Raw genomic sequence first — 24,591 nt, 5'->3', positions numbered from 1 at the left:
TAATCCTGCTAACAGACAGACAGACAAATAAATAAATGCTGATGATTTTATTACAATCTTGGCGGCTGTAATAACAGTATTTTATCCTGATGCATTAAAAACGTATTTTAAAAATGGCCAAAACCGTTAGGATTGTAACACTTACAAAGCTCAGGGCATTACACTCCTGACATATTTAAAATCTCACATCTGAATATACCATATTTGCCCATCGGAGAGCCCAGGGCCAAGCATCAGCTCACCCCCTTTTTTTGAAGAAAGTTGGTTACACCCCACCTGAAATTAAATTAAATTACAAGGAATACATTTATTGAATGACAAAATGACAAAAATTGACAATCAGTTTTTTTGTGATATATTTTTTATTTGTGATGAAATTAGGTATTTTATTGAAATTGGCATTCAGATGTAGATGATATTGGCCATGCTTGTGCATTGCCCCGCCCACTAAGACAGATTTTGGTGTGGAGAGCCCTGGGTCCTCAAATCCTGGAAGAAGACAGGAAGCATCAGTTGTACAAGAATAATAATCATGGTTGAAAATTGTGTGACACTGCTGACAATTTTGGACACTTTTTTGTAATAAGTTTTTAAAGCCTTGAGTTAAAATAGTGTTATTTTCCATAATTCTGCACCTTATTATTGGGCATTATTTGAAACAAGTTGGCTTCTTATTATGTAAGTGAACATTAAATTATGAATGGAAAAATAAAATTAGAAAATAAAAAAATAAAAGATTACTCTCTTGTCTCCTTCTTGCATGGTTGCTCAGTTTTTGAGAACAGCCTCGTCCAGACAGATTAATAACCGCACAGTAACATACAGTTGCTGTTTAAAATTTTTAACAGTTGATGGAAAGGAAATTCTAAAATATTCAGTAAATTAGAAAAGTTCATGTGTTCATCATGAGTTGTCTGAAGAAAGCTGGCTGTAAAAGTGATAATTCGGTTGTGTTAGACTTAAAGGGGCCGGTGTTTGTGCACACCATTGAGTATTTTATTTACATCATCTTGTAGGTATTACCTTTCACTGTGAGTTTAAACGCCATCATTTTAGACATTTTAATTTAAATAATCCAGATTTATTGATTTATTTTTTATGTTTTTTATTTTTATTTTTTTCCTCAAGGCCAAAATATGGCCATTGGGTGTTAAGACTTGGTGTCTGTCCGTCTGTCTGTGCTCAGCATAAGTCCAGTCCTATTACTTCCAGGGTCTTCAAATTCACAATGACCATTCTTGGGAAACCGACCTTGGATAAGTTCAGAGATGGCTAACCTTGGCCTATTTTAAGAGGTCAAAAGGTCACATCCTGTTTCCTATTTTTATGGTCATGCGGGTATTTTAAGATTGCGTTATATTTAATTTAATGACAAAATTCAGACATGTAAAAGCTCGCTGGTTCACAGACTTTCTGGCACCTCTGTCTGTGTCACATAAAATAAATGGGCAGAAATTTGTTGCACCTCAAAGCTGTGCGAAAGTCAAAATTCACAAAGGCATTGTGGGAAGAGCGGGTACAAGAAGCTATAAAAGGTCAGAAGATATACTTTGTGATCACTAATGTACAAGAGTAAGAAGTTACAAAAACACTGAGACACAATTGATGGAATCTGCTGGAATTCTTTTGAATTAACCTCTAAAATGTGGCAAATTTAGGCACCATGACTCATGGGTCACTGGCTTTAGACAAGCGTGGAAAATTCAAAATATTGACCCTGTATTATGTTGAAAGATTTGCTGTTAAGTCAGATAAAATTTAAGTTTCTAGCAGCATTCATAACTTCTTGTTGATGTGGTTTAAGGCCAGAAGCTCAGGATGTTCTGGAGCCGTTGGTGAAAGCAGTGGCTCTGGTTGCCGACCGCACAGTGAACTCCACTAATCAGCTGAGAACGTTTAGTTCATCGTCTGTCTGTGCAGCTGAAAACACAGAACCTTCACCTCCAGACAAACAAAAGCACTGACAGCAGAGGATTGGTCGTTTCTCAAACACTCCTTGAAGTAAGCGGCCGACAGGCTGCACACGAAACCGTTCTAACGGCACGTTGTCCACACCAGACGTTATTGAGAATTGTGAAGTTGTGTTAATGACAGTTTTACTGCGGCTGCACCGTCTCATTTACAGTCCTGAGCCCAGTTGGTTCTGGTTCCAGAGCTTGTGTGAAGGGTCTTATTTAAAAACAAAAAGAAAAAAGATTGTTTACCTTGAGGAGTGGCTAAAATTTTTGGCCTCTATTTGTCAAGTGTTCTTTGTCTATAATAATTTAACAGATGGCGGGTCTTCACTGTAATTCTGAGATGGTCAAGGTCCAGGGAGTGGTATTTATCTGCACACTGATCTAGATCCAGAACTGGACTTTGGTATTATAATAATAATAATACCAAATGCCTTCTGTACAAATTTGAACACGACATACTGGCTTTTCTTCTGGCTGATGCACGTGTGTTGAATCAAACGCAGTCTGGAGCTCTTCCAAACACTGGCTGTTGTTTTGGCCTCGGATAACAGTGGAACTTACTCTAATTGTAACCATGACCCCCTACCGGAACTTGTGGATACTGTTATTTAATAAATGAGGTAAATAATGTTCAAAAAGATTTGGATGAGATCCATAAGGGGCAGAAGATTGGTTAGTAAAATTGAATACAGACAGATGTAAACAAACAAATAGAAAAACAAAGTTTTTCAGCAAAAAAGAATTGATGTAACAGAACACTGACACTTGACACTTTCACTCAGAGGATCATCAGAAAGCAAATGAGGTGAAGATGGAAAGGATGGACAAAGAGATGAAGAAAGTATTTTCAATCTTTAATCAATATAGATCTGAAATTATCAAAAAGGCTTCACAAATGATAGATATGATCAGGAGAACTTTCCGTAATCTCACTTCTGAATTTTTTTTTTCAGAAGTCCCAATTAGGAGCAGGCTGGAATATGGACGGGTGATACGGGGTCCATCATACGTTGGAGAGATAAACAAACTGGAGGCAGTTCAGAGAAGAGCAACAAAACAAATAAAATGTTTTCAATATATTCACACCAGGAAAAACTCAAAATACTAACGTTACATGCGAAAGCAGGGATACAATTGAGGTTTATAAAATTTTAAGTGTATGTTTAGCCATGAATGTGCTCCTGAATCTAGCGAAAACAGAACGGGTCACAGTGAGAAATGATTTAAAAGGTGGTCACGGCTAGATTTGAGAGAATTCTTGTTTTCAGTGAAAGTGTTGGATATGCAGAACAGCTGGCTGGAGGACATAGCAACAACACAGAGCTTAAAATCGGTGAGAAAAATACATTAAACACTGCAGAAATGCTGATAGTAAATACAGTATGAACAACAAGGTGCTGTTGCAGCGCTGAGTTGTCTTTTATTTGTGTTGGATCTGTGTCCAGTCATGTAGCGTCACCTTTCGTGGCACCAGAACACAAAGGCCAGTAAACACACATACCTGAGGTGTCTTAGGTTGGTTGGTTGAGTTGAGGTGGGGGTGTTGGTCGAAGGATTACTATGCTTGGTTTCAGTGTGGAAGGTTCCTAGTTCAAACCTCACCCCTGCCACATTTCTCCATGTAATGTGGAGTTGATTCTGGAAGACATCCGGTGTCAAAGTTGTGACAATTCAACATGTAGATCCACCTTGGATCTGCTGTGGCCAACCCCAAGTGAAAACAAGGGAGCAGCTGAAGGGACTTAATATTTATTTATTTGTTTGACTTGAGTGTTATTGTGTTTTTTCCACTTAAGGGAACAACCCAAAAGTAAAGGTTTTTTACTTCTGAACTGTCAAGTTTTGGCCTTGATCAGGGCTTTGGTTCTGTTGTTCCCTCTTTCTTTTGCCCATCGTCCGCCCCAGCTTTGCTTTATTACTCATTTATTTTCATGTTTATTCTGTGTTTTATTTTGCTTTGCCACTTTGTTTCTTTGTTACTTTTATACTTCGGCCATACTTCAGTTTCGTTCTGTCAGTTGTGTTTTCATTTATTGTTCATTAGTTTCTCACTTGTTTATTTTGCTGTTCTCATTTGTGTTATCAGTTATGCTTAAGTATCAGGTTTTGTTTTCTGTTAATTATTAATCTTTGTTTTGTTATCTGTTGGTATACTTCAGTCAGTTGTCAGGTCCAGTCTTGTTTTGTCTTTTGTTAATTTTATTATTTTATTTTATTATTATTTTATAATTATTTTATTATTCTCTGGTTAAGTCTCATGTTCCTGCTCTGGTCTAGCTCCTGTTCATTGTAATATTCTGTTATAGCTTTCTCAGTTTGTCCTCATTCACGCCATGCTCTGCACCTGCCATTATGTCTTTGTCCCTCACTTTGATTCAGTCTGTTTAGTGTTTCCATTCACTCACACTCTTGGCATCTGTTCACATATCTTGGTATCTGACATCACTCCACTTTGTGCACTCCCTTCCCCACTATCTTACCCATGTATACTCTTTGCCCTCTAGCCACGCCCCTTTCTAGATTGTTCCTCACATGCACCAAATTAACACCTGTTTCACATCACTCTGATTTATTTGCTCCTTATTTAAACTCTCACAGCTCACTGCCAGTTTGTTGGAGCTTCTTGCACATGTTCCAGCCTTTTGTTCTCCGTTTTGTTTTGCCTAGCTGTGTACCGATTATTGCTCTGTTCTCCTCTACCAGGCCTTTTTGCCTCCTCTTTGATTACGTACTGTGCTTGCTCGTGCCTTGACCCCTGCTTGATCATGACTGCGTTTTTGTCTGACCCCAATTGTACCTCTGCTCCACTGCTTGACCATCTGTGCACCGAACCTAAGCCTGGAATAAAGACCATGTTTTTCCTACACCTATGCCAAGTCTGGGAGTCTGCTTTGCGGGTCCAGTCACTACAGTTGCCGGACAGCCATCCGCCCTGACATGAACATATGATGCAGGAGTCATTTACTTTGGATAAACTAACAGAAAATCTTTTACAATTGAACAAAAATTAGTTTTCATCAAGTTTAGACATTCTCATCTCCAGTCTTTTTTTTTTTTTCCGGCTGTTCCCGTTAGGGGTCGCCACAGCAGATCAGTCGTTTCCATCTCACCCTGTCCTCTGTATCTTCCTCTGTCACACCAACCACCTGCATGTCCTCCCTTAGCACATCCATAAACCTCCTCTTTGGCCTCCCTCTTCTCCTCCTTCCTGGTGTCTCCATCCTCAGCATCCTTCTTCCTATATACCCTGGGTCCCTCCTCTGCACATGTCCAAACCATCTCAATCTCACTTCTCTGACATTGTCTCCAAACCGTCCCACCTGAGCTGTCCCTCTGATATTTTCAGACGAAGATTTAGATTTTTATTCCTAATCTTGTCCATTCTCATCTATCCCAAAGAGAATCTCAACATCTTTAGCTCTGTAACCTCCAGCTCCGCCTCCTGTCTTTTTGTTAGTGCCACCGTCTCTAAGCTGTACAACATACAGTGAGGAAAATAAGTATTTGAACAGCCTGCCATTTTTGCAAGTTGTCCCACTTAGAAATCATGGAGGGGTCTGAAATTTTCATCTTAGGTGCATGTCCACTGTGAGAAACATAATCTTAAAAAAAAATCTGGAAATCACAATGTATGATTTTTTTTTTTTAATAATTTATTTGTATGTTACTGCTGCAAATAAGTATTTGAACACCTGTGAAAATCAATGTTAATATTTGGTACAGTAGCCTTTGTTTGCAATTACAGAGGTCAAACGTTCCCTGTAGTTTTTCACCAGGTTTGCACACACTGCAGCAGGGATTTTGGTCCACTCCTCCACACAGATCTTCTCTGGATCTTTAAGGTTTGGAGTTTCAGCTCCCTCCAAAGATTTTCTATTGAGTTCAGGTCTGGAGACTGGCCAGGCCACTCCAGGACCTTGATATGCTTCTTACAGAGCCCCTCCTTAGTTGCCCTGGCTGTGTGTTTGGGGTCATTGTCATGCTGGAAGACCCAGCCATGACCCATCTTCAATGCTCTTACTGAGGGAAGGAGGTTGTTTGCCAAAATCTCCCAATACATGACCCCATCCATCCTCCCTTCAATACAGTGCAGTCGTCCTGTCCCCTTTGCAAAAGAGCACCCCCAGAGTATGATGTTTCCACCCCCATGCTTCACAGTTGGGATGGTTTTCTTGGGGTTGTTCTCATCCTCTAAACATGGTAAGTGTAGTTGATTCCAAAAAGCTCTATTCTGGTCTCATCTGACCACATGACCTTCTCCCATGCCTCCTCTGGATCATCCAGATGGTCACTGGTGAACTTCAAACGGGCCTGGACATGTGCTGGCTTGAGCAGGGGGACCATGCTGCCCTGCAGGATTTTAAACCATGATAGCATCATGTGTTACTAATGTAATCTTTGTGACTGTGGTCCCAACTCTCTTCAGGTCATTGACCAGGTCCTCCTGTGTAGTTCTGAGCTTTCTCAGAATCCTTAACCCACAAAGTGAGATCTTGCATGGAATTCCAGACTGAAGGAGATTGACAGTCATCTTGTGTTTCTTCCACTTTCTAATAAATAATCATAACAGTTGTTGTCTTCTACCAAGGTGCTTGTCTGTTGTCCTGTAGTCCATCCGAGCCTTGTGCAGGTCTACAGTTTTGTCCCTGGTGTCCGTAGACAGCTCTTTGGTCTTGGCTTGGGTGGACAGGTTGGAGTGTGATTGATTGAGTGTGTGAACAGGTGTCTTTTATACAGGTAACAAGTTCAAACAGGTGCAATTAATACTGGTAAAGAGTGCAGAATAAGGGGGCTTCTTAAAGAAAAATTAACAGGTCTGTGTGAGCCAGAATTCTTGCTGGTTGGCAGGTGTTCAAATACTTATTTGCAGCAGTAACATACAAATAAATTATAAAAAAAAAAAAAATACATTGTGATTTCTGGATTTTTTTTTTTTTTTAGATTATGTCTCTCACAGTGGACATGCACCTAAGATGAAAATTTCAGACCCCTCCATGATTTCTAAGTGGGAGAACTTGCAAAACCACAGGGTGTTCAAATACTTATTTTCCTCAGTGTAGCTGGTCTCACTACTGTCTTGTAAACTTTGCCCTTAATTCTTGCTGATATTCTTTGGTCACAAATCACTCCTGCCACCTTTCTCCACCTACTCCACCCTGCCTGCACTCTCTTCTTCCCCTCTCTGCCACACTCTCCATTACTTTGAACAGTTGACCCCAAGTATTTAAACTCATCTATTTTCACCACTTGTACTCCTTCTAACTGCACTATTCCACTGGGCTCCCTCTCATTCACACACATGGACTCAGTCTTGCTTCTACTGACTTTCATTCCCCTGCTCTGCAGAGTGTAACAAGCCTGGCTCGATGGCAAGTCACAACCCAAACAAAACTAACTGTGGGGAAATAACTCAAGAGGTTCAGGCCAATTAAAATGGTTTATTTGACAAATAACAAAATGCAACATAAACACAAGGTATGCAAATGTGAGTAAGAATCAGTGGTGTGTGCAGTGCGTGAATGCGAGTGAATATGTGAGTGCGAATGTGTTGGCATGTGAAAACCAAAGGTAACTGGAACGAAAGATAAACTGAAGACAAACCAAATGTGTTACCTGGTGGGGAGAGAGCAGAGAGAGGGAATGAGCACAGCACAAACAATTTAACAGCACAGGTTCCACCACTCAGGCGACCCCACCCCTGCCTGCCATGGGGAGCCTCCCATAACAGGCAGGGGAGGGCCGTGACAAGAGCGTATCTCCACCTCTCTAGACTAGACTCAACTTGCTCTCTACTCTCACTACAGATCACAATGTCATCAGCAAACATCATAGTCCATGGGGACTCCTGTCTGATCTCATCCGTCAATCTGTCCATCACCATTGCCAACAAGAAAGGACTCAGAGCTGATCCCACCTCCACCTTGAATGAGTCTGTCATTCCTACTGCGCATCTCACCGCTGTCACACTATTCTTGTACATGTCCTGCACTACCCTAACATAATTCTCTGCCACTCCAGACTTCCTCATACAATACCACAGCTCTTCTCTTGGCACACTATCATAAGCTTTTTCTAAGTCTACAAACACACAATGTAAGTCTTTCTGGCCTTTTCTGTACTTCTCCAACAGTATTCTCAGAGCAAACATTGCATCTCTTTCTTGGCATGAAACCATATTGCTGCTCACAAATCTTCACCTGTTTTCTAAGCCTAGCTTCTACTACTTTGTCTCATAACGTCATGCTGTGGCTGATTACCTTTATGCCTCTGTACATACTGCAGCTCTGCACATCACCCTTGTTCTTGAAAATAGGAACAGCACACTTTGTCTCCACTCCTCAGGCATCCTCTCACTTTTCAAGATTTTATTAAACAATCTGGTTAGAAACTCCACTGCCATCTCTCCTAGACATTTCCATGCCTTCAGGAATGTCATCTGGACCAACTGCCTTTCCACTCTTCATCCTCTTCATAGCAGCCCTCACTACTTCTTCCTTACTAATCTCTTGTGCTTCCTGACTTACTCTCACCACATCTTCAAGCCTTTTCTCTCGCTCATTTTCTTCATTCATCAGCTCCTCAAAATATTGCCTCCACCTTCTCAACACACACTCCTCACTTGTCAGCACATTACCATGTGCATCTTTTGCACTGATGCCTCTACTGGTGGTTGGCCCTACTGGTGGTTGCGGTATTGTATCACTTCCTGTTCCGGAGCACAGTGGTGTTTTGCTGTATCTGTTAGCTGTTTAATCTGCGCAGTTAGATTGATCTAGTTAACTAGATAACGATTTGTTTAACAGTGTAATCTTCACGTGCCTTAACTAAAGCACTCCCTCTGCTGAATCACCTCTAAATTATTTACACATTATTCACTTTGTGTGTTTTTAGGAATCCGCTAGCTTAGCGCAGCTACTAGCTCTTAGCCGGTTTAGCATGGCGGCTTCTCCTGTCTCTCCCGCACTTTTTTGCTCTGGGTGTAAAATGTTTAGTTATTTCTCAGCCTCCTTTAGCAGTAATGGTACTTGTAATAAGTGTAGCTTATTCGTAGCTTTGGAGGCCAGGCTGGGCGAATTGGAGACTCGGCTCTGCACCATGGAAAATCCTACAGCTAGTCAGGCCCCTGTAGTCGGTGCGGACCAAGGTAGCTTAGCCGCCGTTAGTTCCCCTCCGGCAGATCCCGAGCAGCCGGGAAAGCAGGCCGACTGGGTAACTGTGAGGAGGAAGCGTAGTTCTAAACAGAAGCCCCGTGTACACCGCCAACCCGTTCACATCTCTAACCGTTTTTCCCCACTCGGCGACACACCCGCCCAGGAACAAACTCTGGTTATTGGCGACTCTGTTTTGAGAAATGTGAAGTTAGCGACACCAGCAACCATAGTCAAATGTCTTCTGGGGGCCAGAGCAGGCGACATTGAAGGAAATTTGAAACTGCTGGCTAAGGCTAAGCGTAAATTTAGTAAGATTGTAATTCACGTCGGCAGTAATGACACCCGGTTACGCCAATCGGAGGTCACTAAAATTAATATTAAATCGGTGTGTAACTTTGCAAAAACAATGTCGGACTCTGTAGTTTTCTCTGGGCCCCTCCCCAATCGGACCGGGAGTGACATGTTTAGAGCCGCATGTTCTCCCTGAATTGCTGTCTGTCTGAGTGGTGTCCAAAAAATGAGGTGGGCTTCAGAGATAATTGACAAAGCTTCTGGGGAAAACCTGATCTTGTTAGGAGAGACGGCATCCATCCCACTTTGGATGGAGCAGCTCTCATTTCTAGAAATCTGGGCAATTTTCTTAAATCCTCCAAACCGTGAATATCCAGGGTTGGGACCAGGAAGCAGAGTTGTAGTCTTACACACCTCTCTGCAGCTTCTCTCCCCCTGCCATCCCCTCATTACCCCATCCCCGTAGAGACGGTGCCTGCTCCCAGACCACCAATACCCAGCAAAAATCTATTTAAGCATAAAAATTCAAAAAGAAAAAATAATATAGCACCTTCAACTGCACCACAGACTAAAACAATTAAATGTGGTCTATTAGAGGAGAGAGACCTAATGTTTAAGTCCCTGTTAGTAAATTATATAATAATTGATCAACATATTGATTTATTCTGCCTTACAGAATTCTGGTTACAGCAGGGTCCACAGGCCGCGTCCGTCTCCTCTGGGACCACAGGCCGCATCCGTCTCTCTTGTGGGTCCATATGCCACATCTGTATCCTCTGCCGTCCACAGGCCAACGTCCCTCTCTTGTCTGGATTCACAAGCTGCACACGTCTCCTCTGGGTCCACAGGCCGCATCCGTCTCCTCTGGTATAAATATAATATAGCACTTTCACTGCACCACAGACTAGAAACAGTTAAATGTGGTCTATTAAACATTAGGTCCTCTCTCTTCTAAGTCCCTGTTAGTAAATGATATAATAATTGATCAACATATTGATTTATTCTGCCTTACAGAAACCTGGTTACAGCAGGATGATTGTTAGTTTAAATGAGTCAACACCCCCGAGTCACACTAACTGCCAGAGCGCTCGTAGCACGGGCTGAGGGGGAGGATTAGCAGCAATCTTCCACTCCAGCTTATTAATTAATCAAAAACCCAGACAGAGCTTTAATTCATTTGAAAGCTTGTCTCTTACTCTAGTCCATCCAAATTGGAAGTCCCAAAAAACAGTTTTATTTGTTGTTATCTATCGTCCACCGGTCGTTACTGTGAGTTTCTCTGTGAATTTTTCGGACTTTTGGTCTTTAGTGCTTAGCTCAGATAAGATAATTATAGTGGGCGATTTTAACATCCACACAGATGCTGAGAATGACAGCCTCAACACTGCATTTAATCTATTGTTAGACTCGATTGGCTTTGCTCAAAATGTAAATGAGTCCCCCACCACTTTAATCATACCTTAGATCTTGTTCTGACTTATGGTATGGAAATTGAAGGACTTAACAGTATCCCCTGAAAACCCCTTCTGTCTGATCATTTCTTAATAACATTTACATTTACTTTAATGGACTACCCAGCAGTGGGGAATAAGTTTCATTACAGTGGAAGCCTTAAATCAGAAGTGCCTGACTCCATGGTATAACTCACAAACTCGCAGCTTAAAGCAGATAACCCGTAAGTTGGAGAGGAAATGGCGTCTCACTAATTTAGAAGATCTTCACTTAGCCTGGAAAAAGAGTCTGTTGCTCTATAAAAAAGCCCTCCGTAAAGCTACGACATCTTACTACTCATCACTAATTGAAGAAAATAAGAACACTAGGTTTCTTTTCAGCACTGTAGCCAGGCTGACAAAGAGTCAGAGCTCTATTGAGCTGAGTATTCCTTTAACTTTAACTAGTAATGACTTCATGACTTTCTTTGCTAATAAAATTTTAACTATTAGAGAAACAATTACTCTAACCATCCCAAAGACATTACGTTCTCTTTGGCTGCTTTCAGTGATGCCGGTATTTGGTTAGACTCTTTCTCTCCGATTGTTCTGGTCCGAGTTATTTTCATTAGTTAGTTCCTCCAACCATCAACATGGCTGTTAGACCCCATTCCTACCAGCTGCTCAAGGAAGCCCTACCTTAATTAATGCTTCGATCTTAAATATGATCAATCTATCTTTATTAGTTGGCTATGTACCACAGGCTTTTAAGGTGGCAGTAATTAAACCATTACTTAAAAGCCATCACTTGACCCAGCTATCTTAGCTAATTATAGGGCCAATCTCCACCTTCCTTTCTCTCAAAAATTCTTGAAAGGGTTAGTTGTAAAACAGCTAACTGATCATCTGCAGAGGAATGGTCCTATTTGAAGAGTTTCAGTCAGGGTTTTAGAATTCATCATAGACAGAAACAGCATTAGTGAAGGTTACAAATGATCTTCTTATGGCCTCAGACAGTGGACTCATCTCTGTGCTTGTTCTGTTAGACCTCATGCTGGCTTTTGATACTGTTGACCATAAAATTTATTACAGAGATTAGAGCATGCCACAGGTATTAAAGGCACTGCGCTGCGGTGGTTTGAATCATATTTATCTAATAGATCACAATTTGTTCATGTAGATGGGGAATCTTCTTCACAGACTAAGGTTAATTATGGAGTTCCACAAGGTTCTGTGCTAGGACCAATTTTATTCACTTTATACATGCTTCCCTTAGGCAGTATTATTAGACAGCATTGCTTAAATTTTCATTGTTACGCAGATGAGACCCAGCTTTATCTATCCATGAAGCCAGAGGGGACACACCAATTAGCTAAACTGCAGGATTGTCTGACAGACATAAAGACATGGATGACCTCTAATTTCCTGCTTTTAAACTCGGATAAAGCTGAAGTTATTGTACTTGGCCTCACAAATCTTAGAAACATGGTGTCTAACAGAGCCTTACTCTGGATGGCATTACCCTGAACCTCTAGTAATACTGCGAGAAATCTTGGAGTAATTTTTGATCAGGATATGTCATTCATGCGCATATTAAACAAATTAGTATGACTGCTTTTGCATTTGCCGCAGTATCTCTAAAATTAGAAAGGTCTTGTCTCAGAGTGATGCTGAAAACTATTCATGCATTTATTTCCTCTAGGCTGGACTATTGTAATTCATTATTATCAGGTTGTCTTAAAAGTTCCCTGAAAAGCCTTCAATTAATTCAAAATGCTGCAGCTAGAGTACTAACAGGGACTAGAAGGAGAGAGCATATCTCACCCATATTGGCCTCTCTTCATTGGCTTCCTGTTAATTCTAGAATAAAATTTAAAATTCTTCTTCTTAGTTATAAGGTTTTGAATAATCAGGTCCCATCTTATCTTAGGGACCTCATAGTACCATATCACCCCAATGGAGCGCTTCGCTCTCAGACTGCAGGCTTACTTGTAGTTCCTAGGGTTTGTGAGAGTAGAATGGGAGGCAGAGCCTTCAGCTTTCAGGCTCCTCTCCTGTGGAACCAGCTCCCAATTCGGATCAGGGAGACAGACACCCTCTCTACTTTTAAGATTAAGCTTAAAACTTTCCTTTTTGAAAAAGCTTATAGTTAGGTCTGGATCAGGTGACCCTGAACCATGCCTTAGTTATGCCCTTATCCCTTAGTCATGGGGTTCCCATGATGCACTGAGTGTTTCTTTCTCTTTTTGCTCTGTATGCACCACTCTGCATTTAATCATTAGTGATTGATCTCTGCTCCCCTCCACAGCATGTCTTTTTCCTGGTTCTCTCCCTCAGCCCCAACCAGTCCCAGCAGAAGACTGCCCCTCCCTGAGCCTGGTTCTGCTGGAGGTTTCTTCCTGTTAAAAGGGAGTTTTTCCTTCCCACTGTCGCCAAGTGCTTGCTCACAGGGGGTCGTTTTGACCGTTGGGGTTTTTCCGTAATTATTGTATGGCTTTGCCTTACAATATAAAACGCCTTGGGGCAACTGTCTGTTGTGATTTGGCGCTATATAAATAAAATTGATTTGATCTTTTACCACCCTAACCTGCTGCACATCCTTTCCAGCTCTGTCCCTTTGTCTGGCCAATCGTTACTTTCCTTAATATTCAGCTTCTTGTACAGCACGCAAAATGCCTTTTCCTTCACTTTTGCCACTTCTTTTCACCTTACACCACATCTCCTTGTAGTCCTGACTACTTTCTTCATCTCTCCAACTGTCCCAAAACTTTTTTGCCAATCTCTTTGTCTTGTCTCTGTGTCTACCTTTCTCCTCTCCATCATATCAGCCAGCTCTCTCCCTTTACCAGTCATACTACCAACATTCAAAGTCCCCATCTCATTTCCACCCTTCTAGTTTTCCTATTTTCTTTGTGGAAACGTTCTCCTCTTCTTCGTCTTCGTCCAGCAGTAGCCCAGTTTCCACCGACACCCTGTTGGGCAGCGGCACCGGTGGTGGATGTTGTTAGCCCGGGCCTCCACTGATCCGGTATGGAAATTCGATTCTTAGTCTGCATAGTTGGGTTGGCTTGTTTTACGCCAGATGCCCTTCCTGACACAACCCTCCTCATTTATCTGGTCTTGGGACCGGCACTCAGAATGTACTGGCTGCACAGCACATGTGGCTGAGGTCTCAGCTCCAGTGACGGCTATAAAAACACAGGAACATCTTAAATACTTCGGCAAACAGAGGATTTTATTTCAGATTATGCAGTTTTTGCTGCTGGGATAGGCTCCGCCCCCGACCCTTAACTGGAGTAAGCGGGTGAAGATGAGTGAGTGAGTAAAATGTTATTTTACTGTGTGGATGAACGTTTCAAAGGCACCCATTATTTTACCCTGATTAAACAACAATTGGTACAGGGTAGGGTCATCGACCCCATCAATCAAATCCTCTGCTCGGTTCTTTTCCAATCACAGTGAAGGACTTTAAAATTTATGACCTGCACCCCCAGCAGTGATGTCATCAGGAAACTATGTTATAGCTTTGAGGCTGTTTTGTGCTTTGTTGTATTTTAATTTGGATGGTGGCGTTTAAAAATCACTAAAAGTCCTTCAGCTTGTTTTGGAGAATGTAACCTGATCATTAAAATTCATTTATTGCCATTTTCTTGAGATGTGCTGATTATAAAATATTGGAAATGCGACTTGACGAGCGCTCGAGTTCACTTTTAAAGGACAGACCCCCGCCCCCGGGACTGTCCAGTGTTACTGTAGCTCAAACGTGTGCCACCTTGTGATCATTGGCTCTGGATCGTGGGAGGCGGCACAGATGGGATGACAGATGAGCGCTCATGAGAGGCTGCAGTGAAACTTGAGGCGTGTGATCTGACGAGTTTACTTTTAGTAACCGAACTGTAACTGAACCCGCAGCACGGGGCTGCTGGCTCTGGGTCACAGCTCTCCCTGTCTACGACTGTTGATTGTATATACAACACGACCATGTGACAAACAGCAGACTGAAGGGGTCTCAAAGTGTGGTCCTGGGGGTCTGTCAGTTCCATATGGCCACCAGACATTTGTGGGATTTATTATTTTGTCTTTGATTTTGTAAAAGTCTAAACGATTAGACTATGAAATACACTTCTTATTACGAATGTTAACATTTTCTTGGACCAAGTCGCAAAAAAACACCTGTTTCTAAGATTAAAACACTGACTGTTGACAGGTTAATGCTTATTCTTATTTGTCTGAAGGGATTAGTCCAGGGGTGCTCAAGTTCGGTCCTCGAGAGCTACCTTCCTGATACTCTTAGTTGTCTCCCTGCTCCAACACACCTGAATCCAATGAAAGGCTCATTAAAAGCCTCTTAACGAGCCTGTTAACGACAGCATGGTGACTTATTGGTTTGCACTGATACCTCACAGCAAGAAGGTCATAGGTTTGATTCCCACCTGTGGAGTTTGCATGTTCTCCCCGTGTTTGCGTGGGTTTCCTCCCACATTTAAAGATATGCAGGTTAGGTGAATTGGAAACTTTATATTTGTCCAGGTCTCCCTTGCAAAAGAGGTCTCAATCTCATGGGACTAGCCTGGTTAAATAAAGGTTAAATTAAAAAAGGCCTTTGACCCCACTAATCTCAATTTAGACACCAGTGACCTTGAACCCATTGGCTTTGATCTTTGCTGAACCAAACCCTTTCAGGGCATTGTCAGGGTTGACCTTCAATCGAATACCTAGTTGGGTAGAATTGACCTTAACCTGAAGGATTAACTGTTTAAGAAACTTATCATTGCTTGTTGCAGAACATTATTACATGTTTATAGAATGTAAATGTCATATAAAGCAGTAAAACCAATCAGGATTTGGTGGTTTGGTGGAGATGATGTTAAAAACCCGACATGATGGTTGTTGAAGTCATTTTATGAACTCGAGGCTTTTCTTAATCCATTACAGATGAAACCGTTGTACAGTTTGTTCTTTCAGACGCCCCAGAAGTGTCACTAATCTCACAACAACAAGCTGCAGTCTGGGTATCAACTGGACAAAAATACTGGAGCATTTCCTGAAAGAGCACCTTCCACGTCATTGAGCGTCTGCCGTCCGTGTGTCTGTTTGATGTGCCCCGCCCCTCGCGTTGTTGTGCTGAATCCTGGGAAGTCTGCTTGTCACACAGAGACAAAAAAAACACGGCTGTTTATTCAGCGACAGCATCAAGTTTGACCTTCTAAAATGACATAAAAAAAACAGTGCGTCTAACTTTGTGTTTTGTGTGAGGTCACACGCAGGTCAGTGTGGTCTCACAGAGTCCAGGAGACACTAAATCCCGAACTCGTCACGTTCGCCTTTGAAGTCTTTGGTTTAATGAACCATTCCCATTATTCCATTAGAAGCATCTGGAGGTTTTTCCTGTCAGCCAGAAGCACATTTTAAATGATTACCCCCAGGATTTAACGTGTTACATAACTGCACCTAACTGATGCACACGTGCACGCTGACTCAAAAGTGACTGATTCCTAAATAGATTTCCTGGGTGTTCCTCTGGGTCTCCTCCCAGGTGGACATGCCTGGCAGACCTCCCTCAGTGAGACGACCACGGGGCATCCTCACTGGATCCCCGAACCACCTCAGTTGGCTCCTTTCGATGCGATGTGATGAAGGGATTAGATTTCCCAGTAGGCTTGGGAACGCCAGGCGGGAAGAAGAGTTGGAGGACTTGGTTGAGGATCGGGGAGTTTGGGATGAGCTGCTTGGTCCACTGCCACCGCGACCTGGACCGGGACAGTAAGCAGCAGAATGTGAATGAATGAATGAATTTCCATAATACATAAGAATAATATACTCACAGACTGAATCCAGTTTAAGACGCGCTGCCTTTGTTACAAAGATGTTTATGGGATTTTACTGTTTTTGTCAAACCAGTAATTTGATGCATTTTTTTTTTTTTTTTTACAATCCATGTCATATTTGTTTTTGAAAGTGAGTTTTGAAAGTATTCTGTGACAGTCAGTGGGGCACCTAAAAATCTACTCTTCGTTAAAATAGCAACACAATTAGAGGTCTGCTTTTCTTTTTTTTTTTTTTTTTTTTTTTTTTAAATAGTCTGTGTTAGTGGTGTAGTACACATGAGGAAATATGGCCGACTTCAGTGGATTTTGTACCTTACGCCTCAGTGACATGGGGAGCAGGGTACTGTTTTCACTTGTGTGTGTGTGTGTGTGTGTGTGTGTGTGTGTGTGTGTGTGTGTGTGTGTGTGTGTGTGTGTGTGTGTGTGTGTGTGTGTGTGTGTGTGTGTGTGTGTGGACAAGATACTGTAAATCAGCCTTTCAGCAAGTGACCCCTAGTGGTCTGTGAGTACATTGGTAAAATATCACATTTTTAATTAATATCATTAATATCAATGCAAGTGTTTCTCAAACTGGTTAAAATGACCCCAAAGTCTAACAGGTGGTATTATCCTGTTGGAGTAATATGCTGACATGTTGTTTTTGGATATTTGGGGGGTTAGGTGGTCCCCAAGATTATGTTTAATGGTTAAGTGGTCCTTGGCCTGGATACAGTTGAGAAACTGCTGTAAATAAAAAATGGCTCAACAGATTTCCTTCAGATTTGGTGGGAATGTTGGACTGTTAAACTCTGACGTAACACATTATGTGATAAGTCTGTTTCCAGGTCCAAACACTTATGGTTATGTAAATTGAGGAGATTAATTTCATAAATGATCTGTACAGCCGCTACAGCGTCAGCAATCAAAACAGAAAGGCCAGGGTGGGGGCCCGACATGATCAGTTGTAGCCACTTCTGTTTCTGTTTGTCATCGGCTGGGAACCTATAAAACGACAGCTCCGGTGATGTTTCCGACCTGTTGCCTCGGTCGCACATCTGAGAACTCTGCCTGTGAGGTTTTGGCTTCAAAAGAAGCTCAGCTGATGAAGACGACCAATGGCCAGAAACAGCTGACAAAGCATGCATATTTTAATTTATTTATTTATTTATTTTTGGACCCAGAAGTTGAAAATCATGTGACGCGTTACGTCAGACTTAACAACCAAATAACTTTGATACATATCTAGAGGTGATTAGATTTTGGAGTAGTTTGGTCGATGGTCTTGGAAAACATGGTCTGAAAAATTCTCGTTTTTGTGTGTCTCCACAACCAAGAAGCCTGACATGGATCAAACTTAGTGGGAACATCATGTGAATAGATGTTCTTTCTGCACTAGTTTTGGCTAGCTCAGGTCAGTTTAACTCTGCAGCTAACGATTAATTATCTGTTTTATCTATTGATTATTTTTTGAATTAATCCATTAGTTGACTTGAGTAGTCAATAAAATGTCAGAAAATGGTGAAAAATGTCAGTCGATGTTTCCAAAAGCCCAATATGACGTCTTCAAATATCTTGTTTTGTCCACAACCAAAAAAATATTGAGTTTACGGTCAGAGAGGAGTAAAGGAACCAGAAAATATTGATATGTAAGAAGCTAAACTCAAAGAATTTGAGGTTATTACTTCAGAGTTCAAACAGTAAATTTGACAGTTTTGTTGGAATTTAGTTATTTTAAAGCGAACGGGTGGGCGGGGTTACAGTTTCAGTTAACATTTTCATTTCGATAAAGAGAAAAAATTTTTTTTAAATGTTAATGTCTTTATTTATATAACGTATTCATTTGCTCCACATCCTATTAAAATAATAATAATAATAAAAAAAAAATCTTAATCTCATTTTTTTCATTACACATTTCCTGTACTATATCTAACCATTCTTTATGTATAGGAGGGTCTGAAGCAAGCCGCTTCCTTGTTATGGTCTTCCTTCCAGCCATGAGAAGAAGTTTTACCAGATAATTGTCCTCTTTCAGTACTACTTTGTTTATATTTCTCAAATACAGGGTGGAGAACTCCTTGGTAATCCTGTATCCAAGCACATCCTTTATCCCAGGGTTCACATTATCCCACAACAGTTCTATTTTGGGGCAGCATTAGAAGACGTGTGTATGGTTTGCATTTATTTGACCACATTGCCTCCAGCATGTTTGTTGCTTTAATAATTGTTTGCTTTTTAAATTTGGTGTAATAATAAAAAAGTGTTAAATTTTTCCAGGTAAATTCTAAATAAATGTCAAATGGACTGCATTTATATAGTGCTTTTCCATCTGCATCAGACACTCAAAACACTTTACAATAATGCCTCACATTCACCCCGATGTCAGGCTGCTGCCATACAAGGTGCTCACTACACACCGGGAGCAACGAGGGGATTAAGGACCTTACCCAAGGCCCCTTAGTGATTTTACGGTCAGGCTGGGATTTGAACAGAGGATCCTCTGCTGTCAAGCCCAACACTTAACCACTAGAGCGTCATGTGGGATGCATGTGGTCCTGTGTGAGTTTAAAGGGGAACAGAAATGCCCATGGATTATTTATAGCATGAATAAATACACACAAAAAAGTGTTCTTTTGATAGTTGAAGAAACTCTAAAGACCATAAAACATCTACAGAAAACCATGTTTCAGTCGTGTTCTGAGTGTCTTTGACATTGACCGGCTGCCGCCATTTATGCAGGTCAGGCCGGTGACGTCACTGATTGGGGGGAAGATGAGCCTCGTTCTGAGATTCCCTGCCACAGGCACCAACAAAGAGCTTATATATGACTACTAGAGTCCACACTCCCAACACTGCCTACTAAACGCCAACGTCCCTTCATGGACAGCGACATGACGCCACCTAACCGCGCAAAATACTGACGAAGTTCCTGGATGTTAATACCTTTTCAATGGGGATTCGCGACTGAACACACTCAGAAAAACACTCACAAAATACATGTTAAAATGCTGTTCTGACTTGGATATCGAGCCAGTAAAATTAATTAACATTAAATCGTGTCAGGAAAGTATTGAACTTACTCTGACACACACCCACACACTGAAATATTAGTGTTGAAAGTGACACGGATCTGCTCATCAACTTTTTAATCAAACTACGCTGTTCTTCTGAACAATGTCTTGAACGTCCCATTTTCCTCAGGCTTTCAAAGAGAAAAGCATGTTCAACAGGTGCTGGCTTCATCCTTAAATAGGGGACACCTGATTCACACCTGTTTGTTCCACAAAACTGATGAACTCACTGACTGAATGCCACATTATTATTATTGTGAACACCCCCTTTTCTGCTTTTTTTTTTTTTTTTTTTACTAATAGCCAAATTTCACAGCCTTAAGAGTGTGCATATCATGAATGCTTGGTCTTGTTGGATTTGTGAGAATCTACTGAATCTACTGGTACCTTGTTTCCCATGTAACAATAAGGAATATTCTCAAAACCTGGATTAATCTTTTTAGTTACATAGCACTACTATTATTCTGAATACTACTGTATATACCAGGAAATAAACATAAAAGCTGACATTCTAAAGTATCTTTTCGTGTTTGTCGTTTGATCTCAAACTCAAAAGTCCTCAGCGTGGCGCAAAAACAGGATAATCGGCCTTGTTGTTCCTGTACTTTTGGAGAGTAGTTCTGATAGATCCTTTAGAACATAACCTCCAGTGCACTTGGTGATATTTTCTGGATAGATGTGAGGGATTGGTGTTAGTATTAAGACCTCCAGCCCTGTGGCCATGGTACTCTGATGGAAATGAATCACTTCCTCCTGGTGGGTACTAAGATTTTGCTTCTTAGCGAAGACATTCAAGTATCTTGAGGTCTCACACACAAGCGAGGCCTAGTTGGACCACGAGATTGGAGGCTACCTTCCATGGCCTGCTGCCATAGCAACCTGATCTTGGATAACAAGTGGAAGATGTTGATTAATTGTCACAACTTAAAGCAGCAGTTGATTATGTTTACCATCATGTGTTTACGGGTGATTCTTTAACTACGGGCACTATTGGCCTTGTAAATGTAATTTCCACCACACCATTGCCTTACAGTATAAGCGCCTTGGGGCAACTGTTTGTTGTGATTTGGCGCTATATACATGTGCTCTGATGTCACTGTTTATCTCCATAGAAACTAAAACTACCCAAACAATCTTTCATACAAACTGTATGTCCCATTACAGTGTTGTGGTGGAAATTACGGCAATAGTGTGGGACAACTACATTTTGTTTAATAAAATCACAACAGTTGTATGACATTGAATACCCCAATTATGTTTGATTATTTTACTGATATTTTATTCAAAGATATTTTAAAAACATTAGAAAAAACGTTTCTTTACCATTCATTTTTATCATTGAAGATCAAAAGTCTGGGTGTGGGACAAGCACAAAACATCAATATTTGCATATAATGATGCTGAAAAAAGGCGAAAAAGTCATCATAGACTACTAGAACAAATTTCTTAACACACTTTCATTGTAAAGATAACTATAAAAGTGTGAAATTGGGCTATTAGTAAAAAAGTAGAAAAGGGGGTGTTCACAATAATAGTAGTGTGGCATTCAGTCAGTGAGTTCGTCAATTTTGTGGAACAAACAGGTGTGAATCAGGTGTCCCCTATTTAAGGATGAAGCCAGCACCTGTTGAACATGCTTTCTCTTTGAAAGCCTGAGGAAAATGGGATGTTCAAGACATTGTTCAGAAGAACAATGTAGTTTGATTAAAAAGTTGATTGGAGAAGGGAAAACTTATACGCAGGTGCAAAAAATTATAGGCTGTTCATCTACAATGATCTCCAATGCTTTAAAATGGACAAAAAAAAACAGATGCGTGGAAGAAAACAGAAAACAACCATCAAAATGAATAGAAGAATAACCAGAATGACAAAGGCTCACCCATTGATCAGCTCCAGGATGATCAAAGACAGTCTGGAGTTACCTGTAAGTGCTGTGACAGTTAGAAGACGCCTGTGTGAAGCTAATTTATTTGCAAGAATCAACTGCAAAGTACCTCTGTTAAATAAAAGACATGTGCAGAAGAGGTTACAATTTGCCAAAGAACATATCAACTGGCTTAAAGAGAAATGGAGGAATATTTTGTGGACTGATGAGAGTAAAATTGTTCTTTTTGGGTCCAAGGGCCGCAGACAGTTTGTGAGACGACCCCCAAACTCTGAATTCAAGCCACAGTTCACAGTGAAGACAGTGAAGCATGGTGGTGCAATCATCATGATATGGGCATGTTTCTCCTACTATGGTGCTGGGCCTATATATCGCATACCAGGTATCATGGATCAGTTTGGATATGTCAAAATACTTGAAGAGGTCATGTTGCCTTATGCTGAAGATGACATGCCCTTGAAATGGGTGTTTCAACATGACAATGCACACTAGTAAACAAGCAAAACCTCGGTTCCAAACCAACAAAATTAATGTTTTGGAGTGGCCTGCCCAATCCCCGGATCTAAATCCAATTGAGAACTTGTGGGGTGACATCAAAAAAGCTGTCTCTGAAGCAAAACCAAGAAATATGAATGAATTGTCGAATGCTGTTAAAGAATCTTGGAGTTGAATAACAGCTGAAATGTGCCACAGGTTGGTTGACTCCATGCCTCGCAGATGTGAAGAAATCATGGAAAACTGTGGTTATACAACTACGTAAATACTAGTTTAGTGATTCACAGGATTGCTAAAAAAAAAGCAGTTTGAACATAATAGTTTTGAGTTTGTAGCATCAACAGCAAATGCTGCTAGTATTTTTACTAATAGCCCAATTTCATAGCCTTAAGAGTGTGCATATTATGAATACTTGGTATTATTAGATTTGTGAGAATCTTCTGAATCTACTGGTACCTTGTTTCCCATGTAACAATAAGAAATATACTCAAAACCTGGATTAATCTTTTTAGTCACACTACTGAACACTACTGTAAATACACTAAATATGCAAACTTGATGAAAAAGTTTTATATTCCCAAGTAAATGGAAGTGGAAAACAGAATAAATCATTGAAATACATGATATTTACATTTAAATGTTGCAACATTATATGAGTAGTCTAATCAATAACTAATTTGACAAATATTTACAAGAGTAACTGTATAAATGCATGAATTGCATAAGTAACGTTGTTGCACCAACACTAAGTAATGATCTCTAGTTTCATAAAGTGCTGTTTACTCTCAACTCCCGCACCACAGAACACCAGCAAAATGAGGGAGTGGGCCTCGGCAGCGCTTCAGAAGTCTTCGCAAATGTGTGTACAGTACAGACCAATGAAGCAATACAAGGAAGTGATGCAGCGAGAGAAAAATATCACTGAATTTATGTGTGGGAAAAGTCACCAGTCGTACCGAGCCTTCTGGGATTTTCAGCTCATCTAAGAGCATCTATCCTCCGCCAGCACGGCCGCCTAACACTACACATTTTACAAACAGAATTTAAATTATTCATTTACCTGTTTCTGGTGACGCCTCCCCGGAGACGTGAACCTCAGCCAAGTCAGCCTCCTTCTTCCTGAAAAACTGCCTTATATCCATGCTTATATCAATGTCTGTTGTATTTTACTGAATTGTGAGCTGTCATTAATTGGGTTGTTTTCTGTAGTTTTAATTTATTTATTTATTTTAAGATACGCTGTTGATGGCGTGACGTTTGTGTATTTCAGGCACCAACAATGCGTGTGAGAAAACGTCATACATGTTCCTGCGTAAGGAGTTACCGGTGCGACTGGCCAACACCATGAGGGAAGTCAACCTGCTCCCCGACAAACTGCTCAACCAGCCATCCGTCAGACGGGTTCAGAAGTGGTGAGGAACCTTTTCAGCCAGGTGATAAGGTTTATGGCGCTGCACGAGTTGACCTTTAACCTCTGTCTGCTGTATCAGGTACATGCAGAGCTTTGTGGAGCTGCTGGATTACGAGAACCGGAAACCAGAAGACACTCATGTTCTCACTGAGTGAGTCACACAGCCAGAGAGACCAGATAGTTGACCTTGAAGCTTTTGGCTGAATGTGGTTCGTTCGTGGAGCTCTAAAAATGTCGAGTTTCATGCCACAGCTTTGAGGCTACATTGGCACCGTTCTCTAACCCCACCCCCTCCTGTGTTTAAGGGTTACCAATGATTTACATCTCTGGAATTATTTTCTTGATGCTTCATCCTCCTGGAGGGTGTTCTTGACCTGGCCAGCTGTTATAAAGGACTTTTCAGGCAGAAAGCTGCAGTCAGTTTGTTATTGTTTCGACATTTGCAGACCTATAAGTGAGGTATGTTCACGTCCCTTCTTCTGAAAAGTTGACCTCTGCTGGCTGTGCAAGTATCTCTATCTATTTACACGATAACAATGGCCGTGTGATAAACAGCCGCACAGAGCTGATAAACACAGATGGAATGTGGGTAATTGTGTTTTCAGGAAAGCTTTCACCAGCAATTGTCAGCTCAGTGAAAACGAAAATAATGGCTTTAACTCCTCCCACGTCCCTTGGCCGAGGTCCACCAAACCTGACACGTGGATGACGGTCGACCTCAAAGAACCTCTAAAGAGTTTTTCTTGGCAAATGTCAAGATCATTGGGGTCAGAGGCTATAATTTGGGTTTTTACTTTGATGTCCACCCACTTTATGTAGGTGGATTCTGGTATTGTCCAGCCGATGTCCAGTGTGGTCAATGATTAAGACCAAAGGTCAAAATTAAAGTTTTTCAGTCTGATTTGTTTCATCCTGGTCCACAAGTGAAGGTGGATTCCAGAATTACCAAGCAAAGGTCAATCACTGAGGGCAAGGTCATGATACCAAGAGAACTTGGCGCTTAGGAGAACATAGCCCAGGTTAAAAAGTTAGCATGGGTTGGGGTAGGGTTAGCCCTTACCGAGTTCACACTTGGGGCTGTGTTTGCGTCGGGCC

At 41.2% G+C, this 24,591-nt stretch overlaps 1 protein-coding gene across 2 annotated transcripts in view; it reads left to right on the top strand.

Moving 5' to 3' along the window:
- pdk3a (pyruvate dehydrogenase kinase, isozyme 3a) overlaps positions 1 to 24,591 on the top strand; it is a 63,994-nt gene that overhangs the window by 15,599 nt on the left and 23,804 nt on the right. For both annotated transcript variants that reach the window (XM_034195150.1, XM_034195084.1), the window contains exons 2-3: positions 23,356 to 23,497; positions 23,576 to 23,647. In XM_034195150.1, the coding sequence (XP_034051041.1) occupies positions 23,356 to 23,497; positions 23,576 to 23,647 (214 nt within the window). The remainder of the gene's footprint in view (positions 1 to 23,355; positions 23,498 to 23,575; positions 23,648 to 24,591) is intronic.

The sequence above is a fragment of the Thalassophryne amazonica genome, chromosome 1 (genome assembly GCF_902500255.1).
Source record: "Thalassophryne amazonica chromosome 1, fThaAma1.1, whole genome shotgun sequence".
Classification (NCBI taxonomy): domain Eukaryota; kingdom Metazoa; phylum Chordata; class Actinopteri; order Batrachoidiformes; family Batrachoididae; genus Thalassophryne; species Thalassophryne amazonica.
This window is presented reverse-complemented; position numbering and strand designations above follow the sequence as displayed.